The sequence below is a fragment of the Pristiophorus japonicus genome, chromosome 9 (assembly GCF_044704955.1).
Source record: "Pristiophorus japonicus isolate sPriJap1 chromosome 9, sPriJap1.hap1, whole genome shotgun sequence".
NCBI lineage: Eukaryota > Metazoa > Chordata > Chondrichthyes > Pristiophoridae > Pristiophorus > Pristiophorus japonicus.
The window spans coordinates 117,660,180-117,684,485 of NC_091985.1; the positions used below are offsets into that span (position 1 = coordinate 117,660,180).

Below are 24,306 nucleotides of genomic sequence, written 5' to 3' on the forward strand. Positions count from 1 at the left end.
AATTCCTCTTGTGGAGGTAATGTTTTGTGGTCTTCTGTACTGCTTTGTTCAGATTATGTGGATCAAGAAACACGAGTATCTATCCATTTAGTTTGAAAGCTAACCTATTTAGTGGGCTCATCAACTCTTGTATCCATGCCAAGTGATTCTATGTGCATTAATTCTGTTTGAAGTTTACTTTTCAGGGCAAGATTCAACTACTACTGGCTAACAATTTGATGCTATATTCTTCAGGTAAATTATCAAGAGCTTGTAACAAATTATTATACTCAGTGAACACTGTAGCTCAGGTTTCTGTTTCCTTAAAATAGCCAACACTCACTTGTCAACAACATTCCTTGAGTCCTAATATAGTTTGACATTAGTGAAGGTAACAATGAACAATGCATTATGTTCCTGAGTTTTGTACTTCACTGTCATTATACACTGTCCCATCAAGATTTTGTAAATACAGGTACCACAATAAGCTTTCCATTTAATTGATATAGGTCTTGGCTTTTTCTCTTAAGCTGTCTTGGCTCTTGTATTTTATGTTAACAATGGATCCTGTAGCAAAGGTTTGACACATGATTGACTTTTGCTACTGCATACATCCATAAAAACTTGCAACTTCATAATTGATTAAATCAGCATCCAGAGACTGTACTTTGACACTGTTTGCAATTTGCACAACTAAACAGACTTTTCCCCCCAATTGTTTGCAGCATTTTTAATCCTGCTGGGCAAAGGATGAAAGGTCCAAACTACTTGTTTGATTTACTGACACAACTCTCAGCTTTTTCAGAGAAACACTTGATTTTTAAATTTTGGTACCTGGATTTTGACAGCACCATTTTTATTTCCTTGAAGCTTTTCACTATAACTTGAGATCCCAGCTGCTCTACAAACATTTGCTGATTTTTTTTTTGTGATGTTACATCAGTATCTGAATAATCTATTTGACTGTGCCTGATCTTATCTTTGGCTATCTTGTCATTGATCAAAGCATCACACAATCCTCCAAACTTGCTTGGGTCTTGATTACCTCAAGCTAAACTTTGGGAGGTCTGAAGCATCAAACTCCATTCTGTCGCCACTGAATTCACTCCTCTCCCTGGCCACTGTCTGAGGCTGAACCAGACTGTTCAAAACCTGTTCGATCCTGTGAGCTTCCAACCCACATCGCCTTTATCACAAAGACTGCCTATTTTTACATTGTCTGCCTCCTCCCTTGTGCTCCATCTGCCACTTTTTGAGAAGATAACAGCTGGAGACGGAGGATAGCAAGCGAGTTTAAAATACTGGCAGATATGAAGGCCAGGAGGGGTAGTTGAGTTGGTAAAGGGATCATGGGAGCAGGAGATGGGTCATGGATGAGATGAGCATTGAGACAACACAAGGCAATATTTTTTGTCCAGGTGAATTTTGAGATCCCTGAGAGAGTTTTATTGTAGTTAAATGTACAGTTTTTATTTCCCCATACACGTTTCCACACAATGGTTCTTTGTGCTTATTTTTCAATTAAAGTTGCAGAAGGCTCTCATTAGCTGACAGTAGATGTTCATATCAGAAATAATGTTAATCAAATGATCCAAACTCATACTTTTTGAGCCTAGAAAAGCTTCACCCTCCTTTATTCCTCAACAGCCTCCTTACTACATTAAAGTGGCACATCCCCATTTTGCCTTAGACTAACATCTTTACATGTGAAGTCTCTTTAGGGTCCAGGTGACACACCTGACAATGGAAGTTCACAGTTAATGCTATCAGAACCAGGCCACTGTTGATGATTAATCAGCCAACCTAATGGAATCTGAAGGGGTTGACTGGTCATAGTGGTGGTAATGGAGGTTCCACATCACCCTGCATGCCATTGCCCTAATGGGTAGGGTAGTCCTAGCCAAACCAGCAGCTGAAGCCTTGCCAGTACATTAATAGCAAGCTGTGCAGTTTTAACAGGTTAAACTCCAGCAGTGTGTCTCTTGGCTCGTTGGTAACATTCCCACCTCTGAGTCAGAAGGTGATGTGTTCGAGCCCCATTTCAGCCAACCCCATGCGCGGACACGAGGGTTCTGGTGTCTGAATACTGGCTCAGTTAGTAAACGCCACCAAGCAAAACAGGCCAGAAAAAGTTAATGGTATGATCCCTAGTCTGTGTGGACTTCGCACATCTTAAGCCAGGATGGCAGTAGCAGTACAATTATTTTAGAATCCTTGGACTAGGGCTTCTGTTCCTTGTTGCTCTCCAGCATTTGTCAGGCTCCTCACTCCTCAGCCTATAACCAGCAGTTCCTTCTGAAAATTGTGTGTGTGTGCATGTTCATCTTTCAGTTCTGATGATGGGCTACACATAAAACATGTTACAACCTAGCTGTTGTCTTTAGAGATGCTGAGTAACATGCTGTGTATCTTCATCATTTTCTGTTTTTATTTGAGTGCCAGCATTTGCAATTTTTTCTTTATAATGCAGTATTTACTGTACAGCAGTATCCAATATTACAGGTGTTACATTTTAATATTTCACAAGTTTGAAAGTTGTATAGTACATTCAAATCCATCATTTATTCCTACAAGACATTTAACCACACTATTGTATGAAGACTTGAGATATAGATGTCATACAATAGTATAATATCTATAATCAAAACATGAAACAAGTTAGATAACATCACATGTACTGGCACATTAACAGACAGAGCTTCCAAAACAGCAGATTCCATATGTGAGAATGCTCACTGGGGTCCCTTGTGTGCATTACAATGACAATGAACGTTATAAAATAATATTTCCAGTTTAGTCTAACTGAACATAAGAATTTTAGGAAATGAAGCAATCTTGATCTTATGTAGATTTTTAGCACCAATTTATGCATTCTAAACTCAAATCCTCTTAACGTACAAAGCACAGAAAAATGCCATGCATGAAGGATTATACACCACTGATTGATGCTAGATTAATCCCTCATACAGGCCATCATCAGCTTCAACCGAAGCCATGAGTGAAATGGACAAAAGCAGTTCTCCGAGATAAAGCGTGTGTTTTGTTGTGTATAAAGTCAATGCACTGCCACAAACTGTTGTTTATTCTCAAAATGCAGTGAGAATTTTGCTACTAAAAAGAAAAGGGATGATTTTCAATATAACCTGAATTTAAATCAGAAAGATCATAGAAACACTGGTATTCCTATGGAGAACCTGGTTTCCAAACATACTGTATAAATAAAATATCTAAAACAAAATGTTAAGCATTATTATTTGTAATGGATTAAAAAAAGATAAGTGGGTATAATGAAAAGATTTGAATTCACAATGAATAAATTCAGTCCATTGTGAACTTTGTTTATACCACAAGTCAAAAATTATATATATTATTTTGATTGTGCAACTAAACTGTGAAGATATTTAATTTTGTGCTACGGGAGCAATTTTTGAATGCAATCAGAAGTAATTCAACCATAGCAGAATAATATGATAATTAATGGTTTGTATTTCTATACCTACATTGTAAATAATACTTAAGGAGTAACCATCATTTGCAATATCCATGATTCACTTAAAAGAATATGGAATAGGCCTGCCCTTGATAAAAATACCTTTGCAGGAGGGAAGCAATGGAATGATGAGATTAAAACATTTCTCTTCATTCTTTGGAAGTGTGGAAACTCTTCCTGCATTACTTGTGTTTCATGATACTGATTAGACAATAGAACAGTAGGATACCTCAACACAACACTAATTAAATTCATCCTACTTACTTTGTCTACCTTGCCATTTATAGACCACTTATTTTAAAGTAATTATTACTAATTCTCTGCTATCTCAACATAAAAATGCCATTTCACACTAGGCCAAAGTGTACCACTTTCAGAGTGCTGCTGTTTCCATGTGCCTACAGAGTAAGAACACATTATTAATAAGCATGAAAATGACATAATAACTAATTATAAATTAGTTTGACATTATTAATTCATAGAATGGTTATAGTACAGGAGGAGTCCATTCGGCCATTAAGCAACATGTTAATATGAGGAAATGCCTGAATAATCTACATTGTTCACTTCTACTGAAACTAATAAAGGTGCTGGTATGGCTTCAAATGCTTGTGCTTAACTAAATGGTTTAGGCTTGAGTTCCACTGAAGCTACCAGTCTTAAACCAGTTTCTGTGTAATGCAATGTGCATTTGGAATACCAGAATTATACTTAGCACTGGAATGCTGCATATGTAAACTTGGATGCATGTTAAGAGCTCCATTCCCCAAGTGGCTAATTTTCAATATTAGGAAAGGACACTTCCTTACAACATTAGAAAGATTTCATGCACCCATTTTTAAAATGTGGTTTTACGCTAACCTAGAGTTATACTGCAGTGAGTTGGATCTCGAACAGGTGTAAGGTGGCGTCTGGGAGGGCATCGCATACAATTTGGGTTCAGTATGTCTAACTTGAGTTACACTGCCATTAGTGTGTCAATGCACACCCAAAACAGCTTTGTATTGACGTGAAAGTGACAATCACTGCACTCTATAAATGTATTGTGTACTTTTTGTTTCTGAAGGAAATTTAACATGTTACATTTTTGACACAATTCGTCAGTTCAACAACATACCAGTTATTCCACATCTTGCCATTTTCTATAAAACTGATTTCAAATGTATGCATAAGAGCTAAAATGAAATTAGAAATTTTTTAGACAGATTTTTCTGAATACATTTTGTATCTGCCAAAATTTTGCAAAAAGCAAACATATTTGAATCAAGAAATAAAATACTCAATTGATCTATTAGTTCTGATCTAAACAAATGATTACATTCTAGGAACATAAGAGCAATAGTAGGCGATTCAGCCCTTCGAACATTTTGATATACGGATAGAGTAGACCAAATAAGTTCTAGTGTGACACTGTATAATACAAGTGTATTATGTGCAGTCAAGTTCAAGAGCTGTTTAAATGATGTATTATACTGGGACATGTATATAGTTGCTAACTACTGCTGACAAACCTGGAAGTATTGTTAAAAATGTTGAAATAAATAGTGGCCCTCAATATAACTGATGTGCATGGTCACGATAGAAATAGTACAATTGCACCAAGTTGGTAAATGGAAATTGAGCCAGTTTTTTCTCATTCAGATGCTGATGGATCCATGATTTATTTTCAACTTGTGTTTTTATATGAAATGATTTTATTGCATACACACAAAAAAAATCTTACCTCTGGTTCTCCTCCTCCATTAAAAGGATTCCCTTGAAAATACACAAGGTATCTTATTTGCCTTTATACAATACTATTTTCATCTAAAGAATAATGCACATTGAGAGTGACATTCATAAATATTACATTATTGTTACTATATTTAAAAATATATACACTAGTTTAAATAAAATAAAAACTAATACAGCAGTTAAAAGTAGTGCTGAAATTGCATGGAGTGAAATTATTGTGGTGTTACCTCTCTCAAATACCAATGATATGATTCATTGGAGTGTAAAATGATATTACTTAGGTTTAAAATAAAATTACAGAGGAATTAAAAGCCTAGAGGACATTTAAAAAGTTTTAAATTCTAACCAGGCCCTGATAAATGCTTTGATAAATATATTACCACAATGTGAACATTTCTAAAATAGTTTACTGAATAGCAAATTTTCTAAATTCTCACTTTCTTCTTCTTTCAAACATCTACTTGCAAAGCCTTCAGGCATAAGATATGTTTGTTTATGGATCTTTTGTTGTACATTTTTATATCAGTCAAAGTCTCTTACCTGCCTGGGTGCAGGCCAAAGGGTCATCTATCAGGGCTGTAGCACAGGCATCGAACCCAAGTTCACTCCCCGTGTCACCTGTCAAGTTACGGTATGAAGACCTGAATAGAAGAGAAGCAGAGACTGGCATTGAAGTGAGTCTTGTTTGTTTACATCAGCTGAGGTACACAGCTGTCTGAATAATTCACTATTCCAAAACTGCTCTCCTTTTCATCTCAAGGTTTTCTGTTTACATTTTAAGCAGTGGTTTGAAAAGTCTGTTACCCTTGTGATTATTCAATAGGTGCCCAGTCACTCTACGTTTTAGCCTTGGGTTCTCATCTTTCAAGCAGCTAAGGGTTTTGTGAACAAGAATGGTTTGAGGTACTATCTATTACAATCTAACAAATGAATAGAATGTTCATAAAAAAAACTTTTTATAAAACATCAACCAGACACAGGAATGTCAATAATCAATGGCAATAAACTTCACTGTATCACAGATCATTTTTGCTTTTGTACCAAAGACTTCACAGATTGAGTGCATCTCTAAACCAATACTATAGAGAAGTTGAACATTCAAAGGTAGTTCAGAAATTTGCTGACGTGCAGTTTTCTACTTGGTCATTTGAACAGTTTAAAAATTGAAGGTAAAGAAATACAAAAAAAATGAAAATTTTCATTTGACATGGCAGTCCTTAAATAAACAAAATATTGACCGTGATTGTATAAAATGAGGTTGTGAAATTAGAAAATGCAACGAAGTAATGCCCCATTTTTCATATTCCATCAGACAATATAGGTTTCATTATAAATAATTGTTAGTGTTTTCTTTTTGTCAACAAATAGACAACGTTTTAAAATCCTGGGCCTGGGTTGATTCTTTGCTACAATGACCTTCACTGGTTAAGCTGCAACAGAGGGGGAGCTGGATTATTGTACGCTTATCTTTGGTGTGTTTAATCAACAGCAACGTCGTCATTTTACAGCTGTACTTTAGTGCATTTGCAAACTTCACTAGATGACACTAAATACAAGCGGGAAAATCAAAAATGTAATGAAATAATAGTTTGTGAAATTCAAGCGTCACGGGGGCTAACCTTCTCGCCTGAAGTGCACATGATATTGGGTCTCATTATCTCGAGCTGGCGAGTTGCAGACAACTGATGGGCGTCCCCCAGGCAGCTCGCCGTCGAAGAGGACTCCGAGATTTGGCCGCCAGCTCGGTAATTCCTTAAGGGGTCGGGATGTATGATCGGATCAGGGAGGGTAGATGCTGGAATCTGCAGAGTGGTGGTGGATAGTGGGGGTGGTGGTCGAGGTCAAAAGGTGGCGTTTGGGGGGGGGGGGGGGAACAGCAGCAGCCCATGAGATTTTAATATGGGGTTGGGAGGAGCTGTCCTCCCAGTTCCACATTCAGGTGTATATTATAAACACTTACCTTGTTGTTTGCAGCCTGCATTTGTCTGTTTAAGGACTGCCATTTAGGCCATATGCAGACCTGGCTTTCCTGAACAGAGCAACCCAATATTGCAGAGAGGGCCTCAAACAGGCATTGGACTCAATAGCTGAATATGCTAACACCTGTTTCAAATGTGAGCCCTGGATGCGTAATGAGTATGCGCTTCCTGCCTGCCATATGGAGGTTGCTTAGTGCCCAAGAAATGGGTGCTGCCCAGTGAAACTTCTAGGCCTAGGTATCTGATAATCATGTCCAAAAAAACCTCCAAGTTTCAGAAATTTCCCCAACTTATATCAAATGCTAAAATGTTAGCCTAATTAAAAAAGCAACTTGCATTTCTTGCATCAGTTTTTAGCAATATAAATAGTCAGATAATGGATAAGTACAGAAATGTTACATTTGTAAAATAATTATTTAATAACTGTAAATCCCACATACTTAGCTCGGCAGCTTCCAACATCCTCAACTTGGATAGAAGAATTAATGCACTTTACCGCCTACATTTTAACCTTGCTGTCCCTTTTTACTTATTCTTGGCAGTATATGTTGATGCCCTTTCCTTAGTGTTTGCAACTGTAATGAAGAAGTGGATTTTGACTGATACCAATTTTTGTTTTAACTGGCTGCCTGCTGACAAATGATAAAGATCTAGTCGGAATACTGCTGTTTTTTATTGTTATCTTCAGTCTTCCTGTAAAGTGAAGCTTAGGAAATGCTGCTGTGATTTCTCCTCTTTGCTTGTGAAGTGATTGTGCTCTTCATCAGCTTTCCCGCAGCCAAATAAAGCTTCAATAACGCTGCTGCTCCATCACCATAAGCTTTATTGGCTAGGCAGAAGAGACAATGAAACTTCATCTGAGACCAGATTAGGCTGGGAAAAAATGGAGGGATTGTTTTTTTCTCAGTCCCATTATCTTTGCTGTAGCATCTTGATCGGCTTTCTTAGGCAGTACTACTAATTCTGCACAGGGTTGTAAACTGCTTTTTTGGCAGTCAAATTGCTCTAACCCTCTTACTTTATGTTTTAAACCAGCTTAAGCTTGTCCATCCTCTCTTTCAATGTGCCCTTTTAAATTGACTGATTTTGGTGGGGAGGGGATAGATAGATACATCAGAAAACATACACAGAAGCTGCATTTGCCAGAGCTTCACTAGTTTTACAGCCATCCTTGTGAAAGCTCCACTTTTTCTACAGCACGAACTGCAATGTTGCAAATATATTATAGTTTCAGGGTTATGACTTTATGGCCCTGAAATTCTGGCCTCCCCGGCAGAGTGTTTACAGACCCAGGAAGGCATCGTAAAAGCCGGTTTTCGACTCGCGATCCGCATGTGCCAAAAATCGGCTTTTCCGATCTGTCAAGTTCTGGCTTGACAGATTTCACGCATCTCGGCAGCAAGGACATTCGCATGGGCAAGATTATGGTATTTGCCCATCTCTTGCCCAGCGAATATCCTAAAAACTCTTGCGCCTGGTAATAGCATAGCCTACTTCAACCAGCATAAGAGTTTTAAAACATATAAAAATAACATTTAAAAACAAATTTTTATGTTTAAAAACCCTGCCCACTCAGGTACGTTTATTTTAAACCCTAATTACAAAACTTAGAAAAAAAAAATTCAAATTTTTGTTTAATACATTTATTAACTTTAATTTCAATTAATTTTAATTATGTGAGGTGTGTTTTTTATTTTTTTATGTTTTTTAGTGTGTTTGGGTTTTTCTTTCTCATTAATAGCAATGAGAACTCGTAGATATGAAGTTCTTATTGCTATTAATGAGAATACTGTACCTGATTGTGCAGTCACACATGACTGCACCTTCTGCATTGGAACCTCGAGGACAGGAGCACGCTTTGCAGCGCGGGAAGAGAAGGCCTCCCCACCGGAATCTCAGGTGCTCCGGGACCACCAGGTAATTTCGTAAAAATTCTCATGTCGGAGGCATTCGTCCGAAAGAAGCCTCCGACCGGAATTTCACAAACTATATGTCATATGATGCTGTAATTATGCAAAATCATAAATCTTATGTTAACTGTATCAGATTTATTTAGATGGTAAGTTATCCTACTTAGTCATAACAAAAAAATCTGCAGTTTTAAGACCCTGGGGAATGATAGTTGTACTGCAGCCCCTTCCGTTCCCAGCCAGCTACAAAGTGCCTCGTAGAAGGAGGAGCATCTCAATCCCACACCCTAGGACTTGGTTGGTTTGATCTGAAAAGAAATGTGGTCTGTCTGAGAAGTGCATTTCCTGTTGACTGAAAACTAACAGAAGGACAAACTACTTTTGTGGATTAAACAAAGAAACAAAAATCTGTATAGTACTGGAGGCTTAAAGAAGGAGGAAAGTTTATGGGCATTCCTTTTTGTTCAAAGTGCTCCCCATTGACCATCTACAAATATATACCTTTACTTTTTCCAAAGGTGTCAAGTTTCTTACCACATCAGAGATACACCATCAGGTCTCCTTACCTCTAGACCACCACAGTGATGCCACAGACAAGGAATAAGATTGAGCGACCTGAAACAGCTCTATTCACTGTAATAGAAGAACAAAAACAACTACAGGTTGAACCTCCCTTATCTGGAACTCCCTTATCCGGAATCAATCCTCGTTCAGAACCATTTCCAGCTGCCGGGTGGTGCATGCACACAACATGGCTGGTTCAAATCTCGAAAAATATGAAAAAAAAATGTGCCCATTTATGCTTACAGACCCACAATAAATTTACCCCAAATCCTCAAAAATATGTAAAATAAATTTACCCAACTTCGGAGCCGACACCTCAGGGCCCGCCGACACCTCAGGGCCCGCTGACACCACACTGGTGGAAATTCCAATAAAAATTGTTCAGAAAATGTTTTCAAAATACTTACCTTTTTAATATTTTGGATCAGCTAACCATTCCATAGATTTTGAGAATATCCTAATTCTAGAACTCTAGAATAGTGTGGTCTCCAATGTGAGCTGAGACTGACTGACAGTCGTTCCAGCCAATCGGTGGCACACATACACACTGAAAACACATGACCTCCCCTTAACCGGAAATATCCCTCATTCAGAACAGGCCAGGTCCCGAGGGATCCGGATAAGGGAGTGTCAACCTGTACTGGCATTTCTGTAGTGCTTTTGACATAAAAAAACAGCTTCAGGTGGATTAGAGAGTGGGAAAATGATAAGGAAGCAAAGCAAAGCCGTGGTGGGAGAGATTTCCGTAAATATGATTTCCATATTTACCAAAGGATATACTTTGAAGGCAGTTCAGAGAAGGTTCACTAGGTTGATTCCGGGGATGAGGGGGTTGACTTATGAGGAAAGGTTGAGTAGACTGGACCTCTACTCATTGGAATTCAGAAGAATGAGAGATGATCTTATCGAAATGTATAAGATTATGAGGAGGCTTGACAGGGTGGATGCAGAGAGGATGTTTCCACTGATGGGAGAGACTAGAACTAGAGGGCATGACCTTAGAATAAGGGGCTGCCCATTTAAAACTGAGACGAGGAGAAAATTCTTCTCTGAGGGTTGTAAATCTGTGGAATTCGCTGTCTCAGAGCTGTGGAAGCTGGGACATTGAATAAATTTAAGACAGAAATAGACAGTTTCTAAAACGATAAGGGGTTATGGGGAGTGGGCAGGAAAGTGTACCCGAGTCCATGATCGGATCAGCCATGATCTTATTGAATGGCGGAGCAGGCTCGAGGGGCTGGATGGCCTACTCCTGTTCCTATTTCTTATGTTCTTATGACAGACAGCCTGGTTAAAATGATGAATTTTAAGTATCAAGTTTTTACAATGTGCGCAGGACTCCTTTCTTACCCAGGCCAGTATGTAAAAAATCCTACAAGAGAGGGAAATGAACCAAGAAAAGATGAGAAACAAATGTAGGGGAACATCTAGGCAATAGTGATCAAAACATACTAAGATTTAAAGTAAAGATTGAGAAGGACATAAGACAAAGACAAAAGTAATAAATTGGAAAAAAGCTGCTTTTAATGGGATGAGAATGAAAATAGGCAAGAATAACCTGGAAAAGATTACTGACAAATAAAGAAATAGAACAGCAATGGGAAACATTTAAAAATAAGAGAGTCCAGGAGAAATATATCCCACTAAAAAGCAAGAACAAACTAGCCAGTAATTAGAACATAAGAACATAAGAGTAGGCCATACGGCCCCTCGAATTCCACAGATTTACAACCCTCAGAGAAGAAATTCCTCCTCATATCAGTTTTAAATTGCAACCCTTTATTCTAAGATTATGCCCACTAGTTCTAGTCTCCCCCATCAGTGGAAACATCCTCTCTGCATCCACCTTGTCAAGCCCCCTCATAATCTTATATGTTTCGATAAGATTACCTCTCATTCTTCTGAATTCCAATGAGTAGAGGCCCAGCCTACTCAACCTTTCCTCATAAGTCATCTCCCTCATCTCCGGAATCAACCTAGTGAACCTTCTCTGAACTGCCTCCAAAGCAAATATATCCTTTCTTAAATATGGAAACCAAAACTGTGCGCAGTATTCCAGGTGTGGCCTCACTAATACCCTGTATAACTGTAGCAAGATGTCCCTGCTTTTATATACCATCCCCTTTGCAATAAAGGCCAAGATTCCATTTGCCTTCCTGATCACTTGCTGTACCTGCATACTAACTTTTGTGTTTCATGCAGAAGTACCCCCAGGTCCCGCTGTACTGCAGCACTTTGCAATCTTTCTCCATTTAAATAATAACTTGCTCTTTGATTTTTTTTCTGCCAAAGTGCATGACCTCACACTTTCCAACATTATACTCCATCTGCCAAATTTTTGCCCACTCACTTAGCCTATGTCCTTTTGTAGGTTTTTTGTGTCCTCTTCACACATTGCTTTTCCTCCCATCTTTGTGTCGTCAGCAAACTTGGCTACATTACACTCGGTACTTTCTTCCAAGTCATTAATATAGATTGTAAATAGTTGGGGTCCCAGCACTGATCCCTGTGGCACCCGACTAGTTACTGATTGCCAACCCAAGAATGAACCATTTATCCCGACTTTTTTTTCCCCATTAGTTAGCCAATCCTCTATCCATGCTAATATATTACCCCCAACCCCGTGAACTTTTATCTTGTGCAATAATTTTTTATGTGGCACCTTGTCAAATGCCTTCTGGAAGTTCAAATACACCACATCCACTGGTTCCCCTTTATCCACCCTGTTTGATATATCCTCAAAGAATTCCAGCAAATTTGTCAAACATGGCTTTCCCTTCATAAATCCATGCTGACTCTACTTGACCAAATTATGCCTTTCCAAATGTCCTGCTACTGCTTCTTTAATAATGGACTCCAACATTTTCCCAACCACAGATGTTAGGCTAACTGGTCTATAATTTCCTGCTTTTTGTCTGCCTCCTTTTTTTAAATAGGTGCGTTACATTTGCAGTTTTCCAATCTGCTGGGACCTCCCCAGAATCCAGGGAATTTTGGTAAATTATAACTAATGTGTCCTTACTATACAGTACAAATGCACATGAGGCCCATACTAGAGAGAGGGTCACTCTGTGACCAGCAACCTTTATTCCAGCACTGAAGTGGAGCTTCCTCTTTTATACCTGAAAGTCCAGGTTAGGAGCATCTCCCACAAGTTCACCACCTAGTGGTCAGTGTTCTCACGGTGTACAACTTAGGTCAGTTTATACATGGATTACAATGACAGTTGAATACATGACAATAACCAATGCATTCACTATCCCTGCCATTACTTCTCTTAAGACCCTAGGATGCAAGCCATCAGGTCCAGGGGATTTATCCACCTTTAGTCCCATTATCTTACTGAGTACCATCTCCATTGTGATTGTGTTAAGTTCCTTCCCCCCCTATAGCCCCTTGACTATCCACTGTTGGGGTATTGTTTGTGTCCTTTACCGTACAGACTGATACAAAATATTTGATCAGAGGTTCTACCATCTCCATGTTCCCCATTACTAATTCCCCGTTCTTATCCTCTAAGGGACCAACATTTACTTTAGCCACTCTTTTCCTTTTTATATACCTATAGAAACTCTTGCTATCTGTTTTGATATTTTGTGCTAATTTACTTTCATAGTCTATAATGACACACCATAGATGAATAAAGAAATAAAACAACATTTAAACTAAAGAAAAAGGCATACTCTAAGTACATTGATAAGAAAAGAGGTTGACAAAAGGTTAGGAAAAAAGTTTAAAAAAATTAGGAAGGCAGAGAAACTACAAAATTAAATTATCAAGGAATATAAAAAGAAATAATAAAGTGAAAAGACTTGCATTTATATAGCGCCTTTCACGACCACCGGATGTCTCAAAACACTTTACAGTTCATGAAGTACTTTTGGAGTGTACTCACTGTTGTAATGTGAGAAACGCAGCAGCCCATGTGCGCACAGCAAGCTCCCACGAACAGAAACCTGATAATGACCTGATAATCTGTTTTTGTTATGGTTGATTGAGGGACAAATATTGGCCAAGACACTAGGGACAACTCCCCTGCTCTTCTTCTCAATTGTGCCATGGGATCTTTTACGTCTACCTGAGAGAGCAGACGGGGCCGAGGTTTAATGTCTCATCCAAAAGACCTACAGACACATAAATAACAAAAGAACGATAGGGATAAGGCCACTAAGGGATACACATGACAAACTCATAGGTCATGACAGCGAAATGGCAGAAATATTAAATTACTTTGCCTCAGTATTTACCAGGGAAACTAACATGGTGGACATGACGATAGAAGAGATCAAAAAGAATGCAATGGCATTTAAGATGGAAAGGGGGATGAGGGAGATAATAAACTAATCAAACTTAGATAAGATACCTAGGGCTGGATTTTCCTTTTAAATCGCTGATCCTTGGTGGTGGTCCGGCGGTTTTGTCTTTCTGAAGTGCAGCGGGCAGTGCGCGGCAGAGGAGGCCTAGCGATTTGGGAATCGTCGGCTCCCAAGTTGTGTGCACGCACGTGCAGCTGTCAAGCTTCCCCCCACCCCCACGCCCCCCCTTCCCGGGAGACATCGATGAGAGGCCAGAGCCAACCGGCCTGAGATCGCTGTCGGGCGGGGGGGGGGGGGGGGGAAGAGGGAGAGAGAGAGGGGGGGGGGGGAAGGGGGGGAGAAGAAGAGGGAGAGAGAGGGGGGGGGAGAGAGGGAGAGAGAGGAGGGTGGGAAGAGTGAGATCGCTGTGGGGGGAGGGGAGGAGGGGAGATCACTGTGTAGGAGGTGAGGTAGAGACTGGGGGGGGAGGGAGACTGGGGGGAGGGGGGAGAGGAACGACTGGAGGGGGGGGGGAGAGAAGAGACGGGGCGGGGGGGGAGAGGAGAGACTGCGGGCGAGAGAGGAGAGACGGGGGGGAAGAGGAGAGACCGGGGGGGGTGGGGAGGAGTACCTCAAAAGTAGTAATCTCGGGATTGCTACCAGTGCCACGTGCTAGTCAGAGTAGGAATCGCAGGATAGCTCGGATGAATACGTGGCTTGAGCAGTGGTGCAGCAGAGAGGGATTCAAATTCCTGGGGCATTGGAACCGGTTCTGGGGGAGGTGGGACCAGTACAAACCGGACGGTCTGCACCTGGGCAGGACCGGAACCAATGTCCTAGGGGGAGTGTTTGCTAGTGCTGTTGGGGAGGAGTTAAACTAATATGGCAGGGGGATGGGAACCAATGCAGGGAGATAGAGGGAAACAAAATGGAGACAGAAGCAAAAGACAGAAAGGAGATGAGTAAAAGTGGAGGGCAGAGAAACCCAAGGCAAAAAACAAAAAGGGCCACTGTACAGCAAAATTCTAAAAGGGTCAAAGTGTAATAAAAAGGCAAGCATGAAAGCTCGGTGCCTCAATGCGAGGAGTATTCGGAACCCAGGAGAGGGCTCTGAGCTAGTTAGAGTGGGTGAGAGCTCAGATGAACAGGACCCCAAGAAAGAATGCAAAAGGCAGGAAGCAACAGAGCAGAGTAGCACTGGGGTAAGTGTAAACCACAAGGTGATAGGAAGGGACAACATGTATGAATATAAAGGGGCTGCAAGAGGGGTCAAAACTAAAAATCATGGTTTAAAAACTAGTATTAAAACACTACCTAAACGCACGCAGCATTCGAAATAAAGTAAATGAGTTGACGGCACAAATCATTACAAATGGGTATGATTTGGTGGCCATTACAGAAACTTGGTTGCAGGGTGGCCAAGACTGGGAATTAAACATACAGGGAGTATCTGACAATTCGGAAAGATAGACAAGAAGGGAAAGGAGGTGGGTAGCTCTGTTAATAAAGGATGATATCAGGGCAGTTGTGAGAGACGATATTGGCTCTAATGAACAAAATATTGAATCATTGTGGGTGGGGATTAGAGATAGTAAGGGGAAAAAGTCACTGGTGGGCGTAGTTTATAGGCCCCCAAATAATAACTTCACGGGGCGGACAATAATCAAGGGAATAATGGAGGCATGTGAAAAAGGAACGGCAGTAATCATGGGAGATTTTAACCTACATATCGATTGGTCAAATCAAATCGCACGAGGTAGCCTTGAGGAGGAATTCATAGAATGCATACGGGATTGTTTCTTAGAACAGTATGTTACAGAACCTACAAGGGAGCAAGCTATCTTAGATCTGGTCCTGTGTAATGAGACAGGAATAATAAATGATCTCCTAGTAAAAGATCTTCTCGGAACGAGTGATCACTGTATGGTTGAATTTGTAATACAGATTGAGGGTGAGGAAGTAGTGTCTCAAACGAGCGTACTATGCTTAAACAAAGGGGACTACAGTGGGATGAGGGCAGAGTTGGCTAAAGTAGACTGGAAACACAGACTAAACGGTGGCACAATTGAGGAATAGTGGAGGACTTTTAAGGAGCTCTTTCATAGTGCTCAACAAAAATATATTCCAGTGAAAAAGAAGGGCGGTAAGAGAAGGGATAACCAGCTGTGGATAACCAAAGAAATAAAGGAGAGTATCAAATTAAAAACCAATATGTATAAGGTGGCCAAGGTTAGTGGGAAACTAGAAGATTGGGAAAATTTTAAACGACAGCAAAGAATGACTAAGAAAGCAATAAAGAAAGGAAAGATAGATTACGAAAGTAAACTTGCGCAAAACATAAAAACAGATAGTAAAAGCTTTTACCGATATATAAAACGGAAAAGAGTGACTACAGTAAATGTTGGTCCCTTAGAAGATGAGAAGGGGGATTTAATAATGGGAAATGTGGAAATGGCTGAGACCTTAAACAATTATTTTGCTTCGGTCTTCACAGTGGAAGACATAAAAACCATACCAAAAATTGCTGGTCACGGGAATGTGGGAAGGGATGACCTTGAGATAATCACTATCACTAGGGGGGGTAGTGCTGGACAGGCTAATGGGACTCAAGGTAGACAAGTCCCCTGGTCCTGATGAAATGCATCCTAGGGTATTAAAAGAGATGGCGGAAGTTATAGCAGATGCGTTCGTTATAATCTACCAAAATTATCTGGACTCTGGGGAGGTACCAGCGGATTGGAAAGCAGCTAATGTAACGCCACTGTTTAAAAAAGGGGGCAGACAAAAGGCAGGTAACTATAGGCCGGTTAGTTTAACATCTGTAGTGGGGAAAATGCTTGAAGCTATCATTAAGAAAGAAATAGCGGGACATCTAGATAGGAATAGTGCAATCAAGCAGACGCAACATGGATTCATGAAGGGGAAATCATGTTTAACTAATTTACTGGAATTCTTTGAGGATATAACGAGCATGGTGGATAGAAGTGTACCGATGGATGTGGTGTATTTAGATTTCCAAAAGGCATTCGATAAGGTGCCACACAAAAGGTTACTGCAGAAGATAAAGGTACGCGGAGTCAGAGGAAATGTATTAGCATGGATCGAGAATTGGCTGGCTAACAGAAAGCAGAGTCGGGATAAATGGGTTTTTTTCGGGTTGGAAATCGGTGGTTAGTGGTGTGCCACAGGGATCGGTGCTGGGACCACAACTGTTTACAATATACATAGATGACCTAGAAGAGGGGACAGAGTATAGTGTAACAAAATTTGCAGATGACACAAAGATTAGTGGGAAAGCGGGTTGTGTAGAAGTCACAGAGAGGCTGCAAAGAGATTTAGATAGGTTAAGCGAATGGGCTAAGGTTTGGCAGATGAAATACAATGTCGGAAAATGTGAGGTCATCCACCTTGGAAAAAAAAAACAGTAAAAGGGAATATTATTTGAATAGGGAGAAATTCTAACATGCTGCGGTGCAGAGGGACCTTGGGGTCCTTGTGCATGAATCCCAAAAAGTTAGTTTGCAGGTGCAGCAGGTAATCAGGAAGGCGAATGGAATGTTGGCATTCATTGCGAGAGGGATGGAGTACAAAAGCAGGTAGGTCCTGCTGCAACTGTACAAGGTATTGGTGAGGCCGCACCTGGAGTACTGCGTGCAGTTTTGGTCACATTACTTAAGGAAGGATATACTAGCTTTGGAGGGGGTACAGAGACGATTCACTAGGCTGATTCCGGAGATGAGGGGATTACCTTATGATCTTAAATTGAGTAGATTGGGTCTTTACTCGTTGGGAGTTCAGAAGGATGAAGGGTGATCTTACAGAAACATTTAAAATAATGAAAGGGATAGACAAGATAGAGGCAGAGAGGTTGTTTCCACTGGTCGGGGAGACTAGAACTAGGGGGCACAGCCTCAAAATACGGGGGAGCCAATTTAAAACCGAGTTGAGAAGGAATTTCTTCTTCCAGAGGGGTGTGAATCTGTAGAATTCTCTGCCCAAGGAAGCAGTTGAGGCTAGCTCATTGAATGTATTCAAATCACAGATAGATAGATTTTTAACCAATAAGGGAATTAAGGGTTATGGGGAGCGGGTGGGTAAGTGGAGCTGAGTCCACGGCCAGATCAGCCATGATCTTGTTGAATGGCGGAGCAGGCTCGAGGGGCTAGATGGCCTACTCCTGTTCCTAATTCTTATGTTATGTTCTTAAGTTCTTATGAGAGACGGGGGTGGGGGGGTGAAGAGAGACTGGGGTTGAGTAAGACTAGTGAATGAGTGAGAGTAAAGGAGTAAATAAGGCTTTATGAGACCATTTATATTATTGCCTAACATTAGAAAATACTACAATCCATTAAAAAATACATCAAACTGTGGAGAACTATAAAAATCTGTGTAATATCAAACAAACCTATCAGATATGTGTCCATAACGCCCACTTAAGATCCAGTAAGATCTGCTTTTTCAGGATGGTATTAAGGTCTGGTGGTAAACGGATCTTAATGATGAAAGTTCCATTTTCGGCGGTAATATATGGGCGTACAGTATCGAATACTGCCCGGCAGTAATGACTGTGAAATTTACTGCCGGGTGGTAAATGGGCTATTTGAGAGGAAACTTGTATTTCTGGGCGGTAAATGGGCGATTTGAGAGGAAACTCTAGCCCCTCGTCTGGATGGATTGCATCCACGCATATTAAAAGTTAGGAATGAGATAGCAGAGACACTATTACATAAATATATAAAGATTCATTAGAAAAGGGAATAGCGCTAGAGGACAAGTAGACAGTTAATATGATTCCTATATTTAAAAAGAGAGATAGAACAAGTCCAGGGAACAATAGACCAATTAGTTTAATGACGGTGGTAAAAAAAGATAATGGAATGCTTATTCAAAGATGTAATTAAAAAATCTAGAATCTGAAAATATAATAAAGATTAGTCAGTTCGGATTCCAAAAGGGAAGGTCATGTTTAACAAACCTTACTGAATTCTTTGAAGAAGTTACAGAAAGGGTGGATAAGGGTAATGTAGTAGACATCATATATTTTGATTTCCAAAAAGCCTTTAATAAGGTACCACATAGCAGACTCAAGATTAAGGACAGAACATGTGGAGTCAGGGGACAAGTAGCAGAATAGATAGCAAGCTGGCTACAAAACAGAAAACAAAGAGTAGGGGTTAACGGTAGTTACTCAGATTGGCAAATGGTGGGAAGTGGTGTTCTACAAGGATCGATGCTGGAACCAGTGTTCACCATGTACACAAACGAGTTGGACTCTGGAATCGAAAGTACAATTTCAAAATTTGCGGATGACATCAAATTGGGGGTGTCATAAATACAGAGGAGGACTGCGACAAAATAAGACATTAATAAACTTTCAGAATAGGCATGTAATTGACAAATGAACTTCAATATAGATAAATGCACCATGTACATTTTGGTAGGAAGAATAAGGAGGCCACATACGCCTTTGAAAGTAAGGGGGAGAAATTGGTCAGCCTTGTGCAAATTTTTTCGGCGGTAAAATGTACTCACCTAAATTGGCCAAAGTTAACGAATGGCGGTTTTGAAATATCGCTGAAAAGTGGATCGATGACATGCAACGGCAAAAAAAATTGCACCGTTTAAAATTGGCCGTTTGGTGCACCCATACACAGGGTGAAAAAAAACGCCCGAGAAAAGCCTGCGTTGAAGCCCCAGAAACAGTGGTAGGTATGAAGACCTACAAAAAAGGCAAGTTGAAGTTTTTATTTTTTAATTCTTTTTCAGCGATTCGTTAGTTACGTGTATAGTGAATGTTTTCTGATTGTTTATTTTGTGATTGTTGCTAATTTTTTTTGTGTTTTCTCTCCCCTCCCAGGGCCTGTATTTTTGGCGTTGATAGGCCTTGGGCTAAATTGGCGAGGACCACGGTTTCCACCGTGAATCTTCATGCAATGCCGATTTTTAACCATCGGACGCTTTTTTTTGCCAATTTTGCCCCCTTAAAAATGGCGAAGTTTTAGTGGTATTTTTTCCGTAAAATGTCGGGAAAAAATTATATCGGTAAAAGCTGAATTTCTAGCCCTATGTGTTTAAATGGGGTAGAGGAACAGAGGGATCTGGAAGTACAGATACACAAATCACTAAAAGTAGCGATGCAGGTTAATAAGGCCATAAAAAAGCAAAGCAAACTCTGGGGTTCATTTCTAGAGATAGAATTGAGAAGTAGAGAAGTTATTTTAAACTTGTATGAAACCTTGGTTAGACCACACTTTGAGGTACTGTGAATAGTTCTGGTCTCCATATTATGGTGCAAAAAAGATTTACTAGACTGATACCAGAACTGAGAGGTTATACCTATCAGGAAATTGAACAGGCTAGGGCTCTTTACTCTAGAAAAGTGAAGACTGAGGGGGTGACTTGATAGGGGTCTTTAAGATTATGAAAGGGTTTGATGGGGTAGAGAAGATGTTTCCACTTGAGGGTGAGACCAGAATAAGGGGCCGTTAGCCACTAATAAATCCAATCGGGAATTCAGGAGAAACTTCTTTACCCAGAGAGTGGTTAGAATGTAGAATTCGCTACCACAAGCAGTAATTAAGGGGAATAGCACAAATGCATTAAAGGGGAAGGTGGATAAGCACATGAGGGATAAAGGAATAAAAGAGTATGTTGATGGGGTGAGATGAAGAAGGGTGAGCATAAACACCAGCATAGACCTGTTGGGCCGCATGGCCTGTGCTGTAAATACTTTTAGTCATGTTGGATGAGGGATAAATATCGGCCAGGACACTGGGGAGAACTCCCCTGCTCGTCTTCCAGTGGTGCCACGGGATCTTTAATGTCCACCCGAGAGTGTAGATGGGTTTGGCATCTCATCTGGGGACGCTCCCTCCGACAGTGCAGCACTGCCTCGTACTGCGTTGAAGTATCGGCCTAGATTTTGGGACTTGAACTCACAATGTTCTGGCTCAGGGATGGCAGTGCTACCCATTGAGCCAAGTCTGACACCAAAGTACCAAAGAGATCTTTAACTTGCCGCCCGGGCGTAAACCGGCATTGCGGATTGGCTGCCCCTTGTGGTGACTGCCCGATAATCATTGATTTCAATGGAAGTGAAAACTGGGTGGTTTCGATGACGGGCGCTAGTTTCGTTCCCGGTGACATTTTCTATTTCAGATGCTGACAGACCTGCAGCATTTGTCTAGCATATTGTGTTTTTAATCACCACTGCCCTTTGGAATCCAAATCAATAATGTTGTTGCTGGATGTAGCCCACAGGGTGAACAGGGCAGATTGCATAGCACCAGGAGGCCAGTGTACAACATAAACTGTCCCCTATCCCAGCATCGGACACCGTGGAATGACTAAATAAATAACAAATTTAAATGTCTTCAGAGCGTGCAGTGCTGGCCCATTAAACACCATAATCGGTTCAGAAAGATGCCTTTATGACACAAAAATGCTAGACCAAGCAAATCAGCTGTCTATTCTGAATCTAGATTTGCAGCATTTTTTATGGAAGTGATTGCTATTTAAAATTGGCCGCTCCATGTCTGGTATCGATGCTGCGATCCTATTAATCAGTCTCTGTATTTCTTAATAATTGAGTGAACCTTTATAAAATACACTCTCATTTACATTTTGGGCAGGGATGCAAAACATAAATTATCTCAACTGTTTTTGAATAGTGGCCTTAGGAATATCTTGATTGACAGGTTTCAGAAAGGAAACACATTCATTGGTGCAGTGTTTAGACTAAGCCAAGTAGTGTTCTCTCTGAATTTAAATGCGTCTAGCTCATAGGAGACTTATCACTCACGCTGTTACCATGAAACCATCCTGCAAGGCTGCTTTTTATTGAGAAGGAATTTTAACTGTAAAGTGACTATTTGTCACTTTAAGAATAGACAGCTGATTTGCTTGGCCTAGCATTTTTGTGTCATAAAGGCATCTGTCTGAACCGATTATGGTGTTTAATGGGCCAGCACTACACGCTCAGAAGATTTTAAGGAGTGCCTTAAAGGAGGAAAGTGTGGTAGAGAGGTGTTTACGGAAGGAATTCCAGAGCTTAGGGCCAAGACAACAGAAGGCACGGCCACCAATGGTGGAGCGATTATAATCAGGGATGCGCAAGAGGGCAGAATTAAAAGAGCGCAGATATCTCAGGAGGTTGTGGGGCTGGTGGAGAATACAGAGGTAGGGAGGGGCAAGGCAATGGAGGGATTTTGAACACGTGGATGAGAATTTTTAAATCGTGGCATTGCTTAACCGGGAGCCAATGTAGATCAACGAGTACAGGAGTCATGGATGAACGGGACGTGATGTGAGTTAGGACATGGGCAGCCAAGTTTTGGATGACCATGTTTACGTAGGGTAGAAAATGGGAGGCCAGCCATGTAATAGTCAAATCGGGTTTCAGCAGCGGATGAGTTGAGGCAAGGACGGAGACGAACCATGTTACAGAGGTGGAAATAGACGGTCTTAGTTATGCTGTGGATATGTGGTTGGAAGCTCATTTCAGGGTCAAATATGATTACAAGATTGCGAACAATGTGGCTCAGCCTCAGACAGATGTTAGGGAGAGGGATGGAGTCAGTGGCTAGGGAATAGAGTTCGTGGCTTTGGTCTTCCCAATATTTAATTGGAGAAAATTTCTGCTCATCCAGTACTGGATGTCGGACAAGCAGTCGGACAATTTAGAGACTGTGGAGGGGTCGACAGAAGTGGTGGAGAGGTAGAGCTAGATGTCATCCGTGTACATGGGAAACCGATGCTGTGTTTTCGGATGATGTCATCAAGGGACAGCATGTAGATGAGAAACAGGAGGACCAAGGATAGATCCTTGGAGGATACCAAAGGTAATGATGCGGGAAAGGGAAGAGAAGCCATTGCGGGTGATTCTCATGCTACAATTAGATAGATAAGAATGGAACCAGGCGAGTGCAGTCCCACCCAGCTGGACGATGGTGGAGAGGCATTGGAGGAGGATGGAGTGGTCAACTGTGTCAAAGGCTGCAGACATGTTGAGAAGGAGGAGGAAGGATAGTTTACCTTTGTCACAGTTATAAAGGATGTCATTTCTGACTTTGATAAGAACTGTTTCGGTACTGTGGCAGGGGTGGAAACTTGATTGGAGGTATTCAAACATGGAGTTGCGGGAACGATGGGCACGGTTTTGGGAGGCGACAACAAGTTCTGAATGGATGGTCTCAATCTTAGAAACAAGAGTTCCTCACACTTGTCGGAGGTGAGGAGTTTAAGAAGACGGTTAGCAGTAGAGAATAAAACCCGGGGTTTATCTTTTCATTTCAGAATGATTCTGGAATTGTGAACAATTTTAGCAGACGAGAGCAGGACCTGATAATGCTTTATGCGGTCGAGCCAGATCTGGCAGTGAATGGCTAAACCAGTTGTTCACCATATCCATTCAAGTCTGCGTCCCTTGGACTTAAGGGAGCAAAGATGAGGGCCATACCAGGGGGAATGGCCAGGGTGTTTTAATAGGGACTAGGATGTCAAAAGTAGTGGTGAGCTTGTGGTTGAGCAGATTGTTAGCTGCAGAAATGTCATGGTGAATGAAGGGCCAAAGGCCAAAGGCTGGACAGTTGAGTTTTCACAAATGCCATTGTAAGAGAGTTGTGAGAGAGTTTTTTTTCCAGGGCGGACACTGAAGGAAATAGGGTTGGGGGTGGGGAAGGGTGATGTAGGTGGAGAGCGATACGAGGAAGTGGTCAGAGATGACCTTACCTGCGATTGACATGATGGGCATAGTGAGACCACGAGAGATGGCAAGATCGAGGAGGTGGCCTTGGAAATGAGTTGGAGTTTAAATGGAGGGAGAGATTATGGGAGGATAGGAGGCCAGTGAACTCAGAGGAGGTTGAAATCGGTGAAAAATGGCAGATGAAATTTAATTTGGACAAGGGTTGATTACCAAACATAAGGAGGGAAAATTGGCAACAGGAAAAGTCCATGAATGGTGTTGACATAGCTCAGGGTGAATTTGAAATAAATCTATGGGTATCAGTAGACTTGGTACTGAAAGGGGCTGATTTTAATCTTTTGTTAGGCTGGGAAATGGACTCAAAGGGATATAACAGAGCATAAAAATGCTGATTAGTCTCCGAAGGTCTCTGCCTATTTAGTACATTATTGTTTCTCAGAAGGCTTGGAGTGAGCAGTGCAAGCCTTTTTAAGTAGGCAGGAGCTTCATAATGATTGTGAAATGATCAGGAAATTATGTCACTTAGATAGACATGGTTTTGCATAATTTATGGCATAATTATACTTGTTGTTCATCATAGTTAGATAACCTGGTGTCCACAGATCCAAAGTTTATCATTGGAGTACTAAAGCATTCAAAGGGGTGTTTG

The 24,306-nt window shown here is 40.8% G+C and overlaps 1 protein-coding gene across 9 annotated transcripts in view; it reads right to left on the minus strand.

The window, feature by feature from the left end:
• Positions 1-1,461: 1,461 nt before the first annotated feature.
• Positions 1,462-24,306, minus strand: part of wdpcp (WD repeat containing planar cell polarity effector) — a 363,747-nt gene continuing 340,902 nt past the window's right edge. For 7 of the 9 annotated variants that reach the window (XM_070889746.1, XM_070889749.1, XM_070889753.1 and 4 more), the window contains 3 exons: positions 5,744-5,844; positions 5,193-5,224; positions 1,462-3,867 (listed from right to left, as the gene is read on the minus strand). In XM_070889746.1, coding sequence (XP_070745847.1) covers positions 3,817-3,867; positions 5,193-5,224; positions 5,744-5,844 — 184 coding nt within the window. In that variant the 3' untranslated portion in view covers positions 1,462-3,816. Of the gene's footprint in view, positions 3,868-5,192; positions 5,225-5,743; positions 5,845-13,551; positions 13,781-18,816; positions 19,225-24,306 lie in introns of those variants that run through there. The other 2 variants (XR_011595032.1, XM_070889752.1) reach the window with 2 other exon arrangements.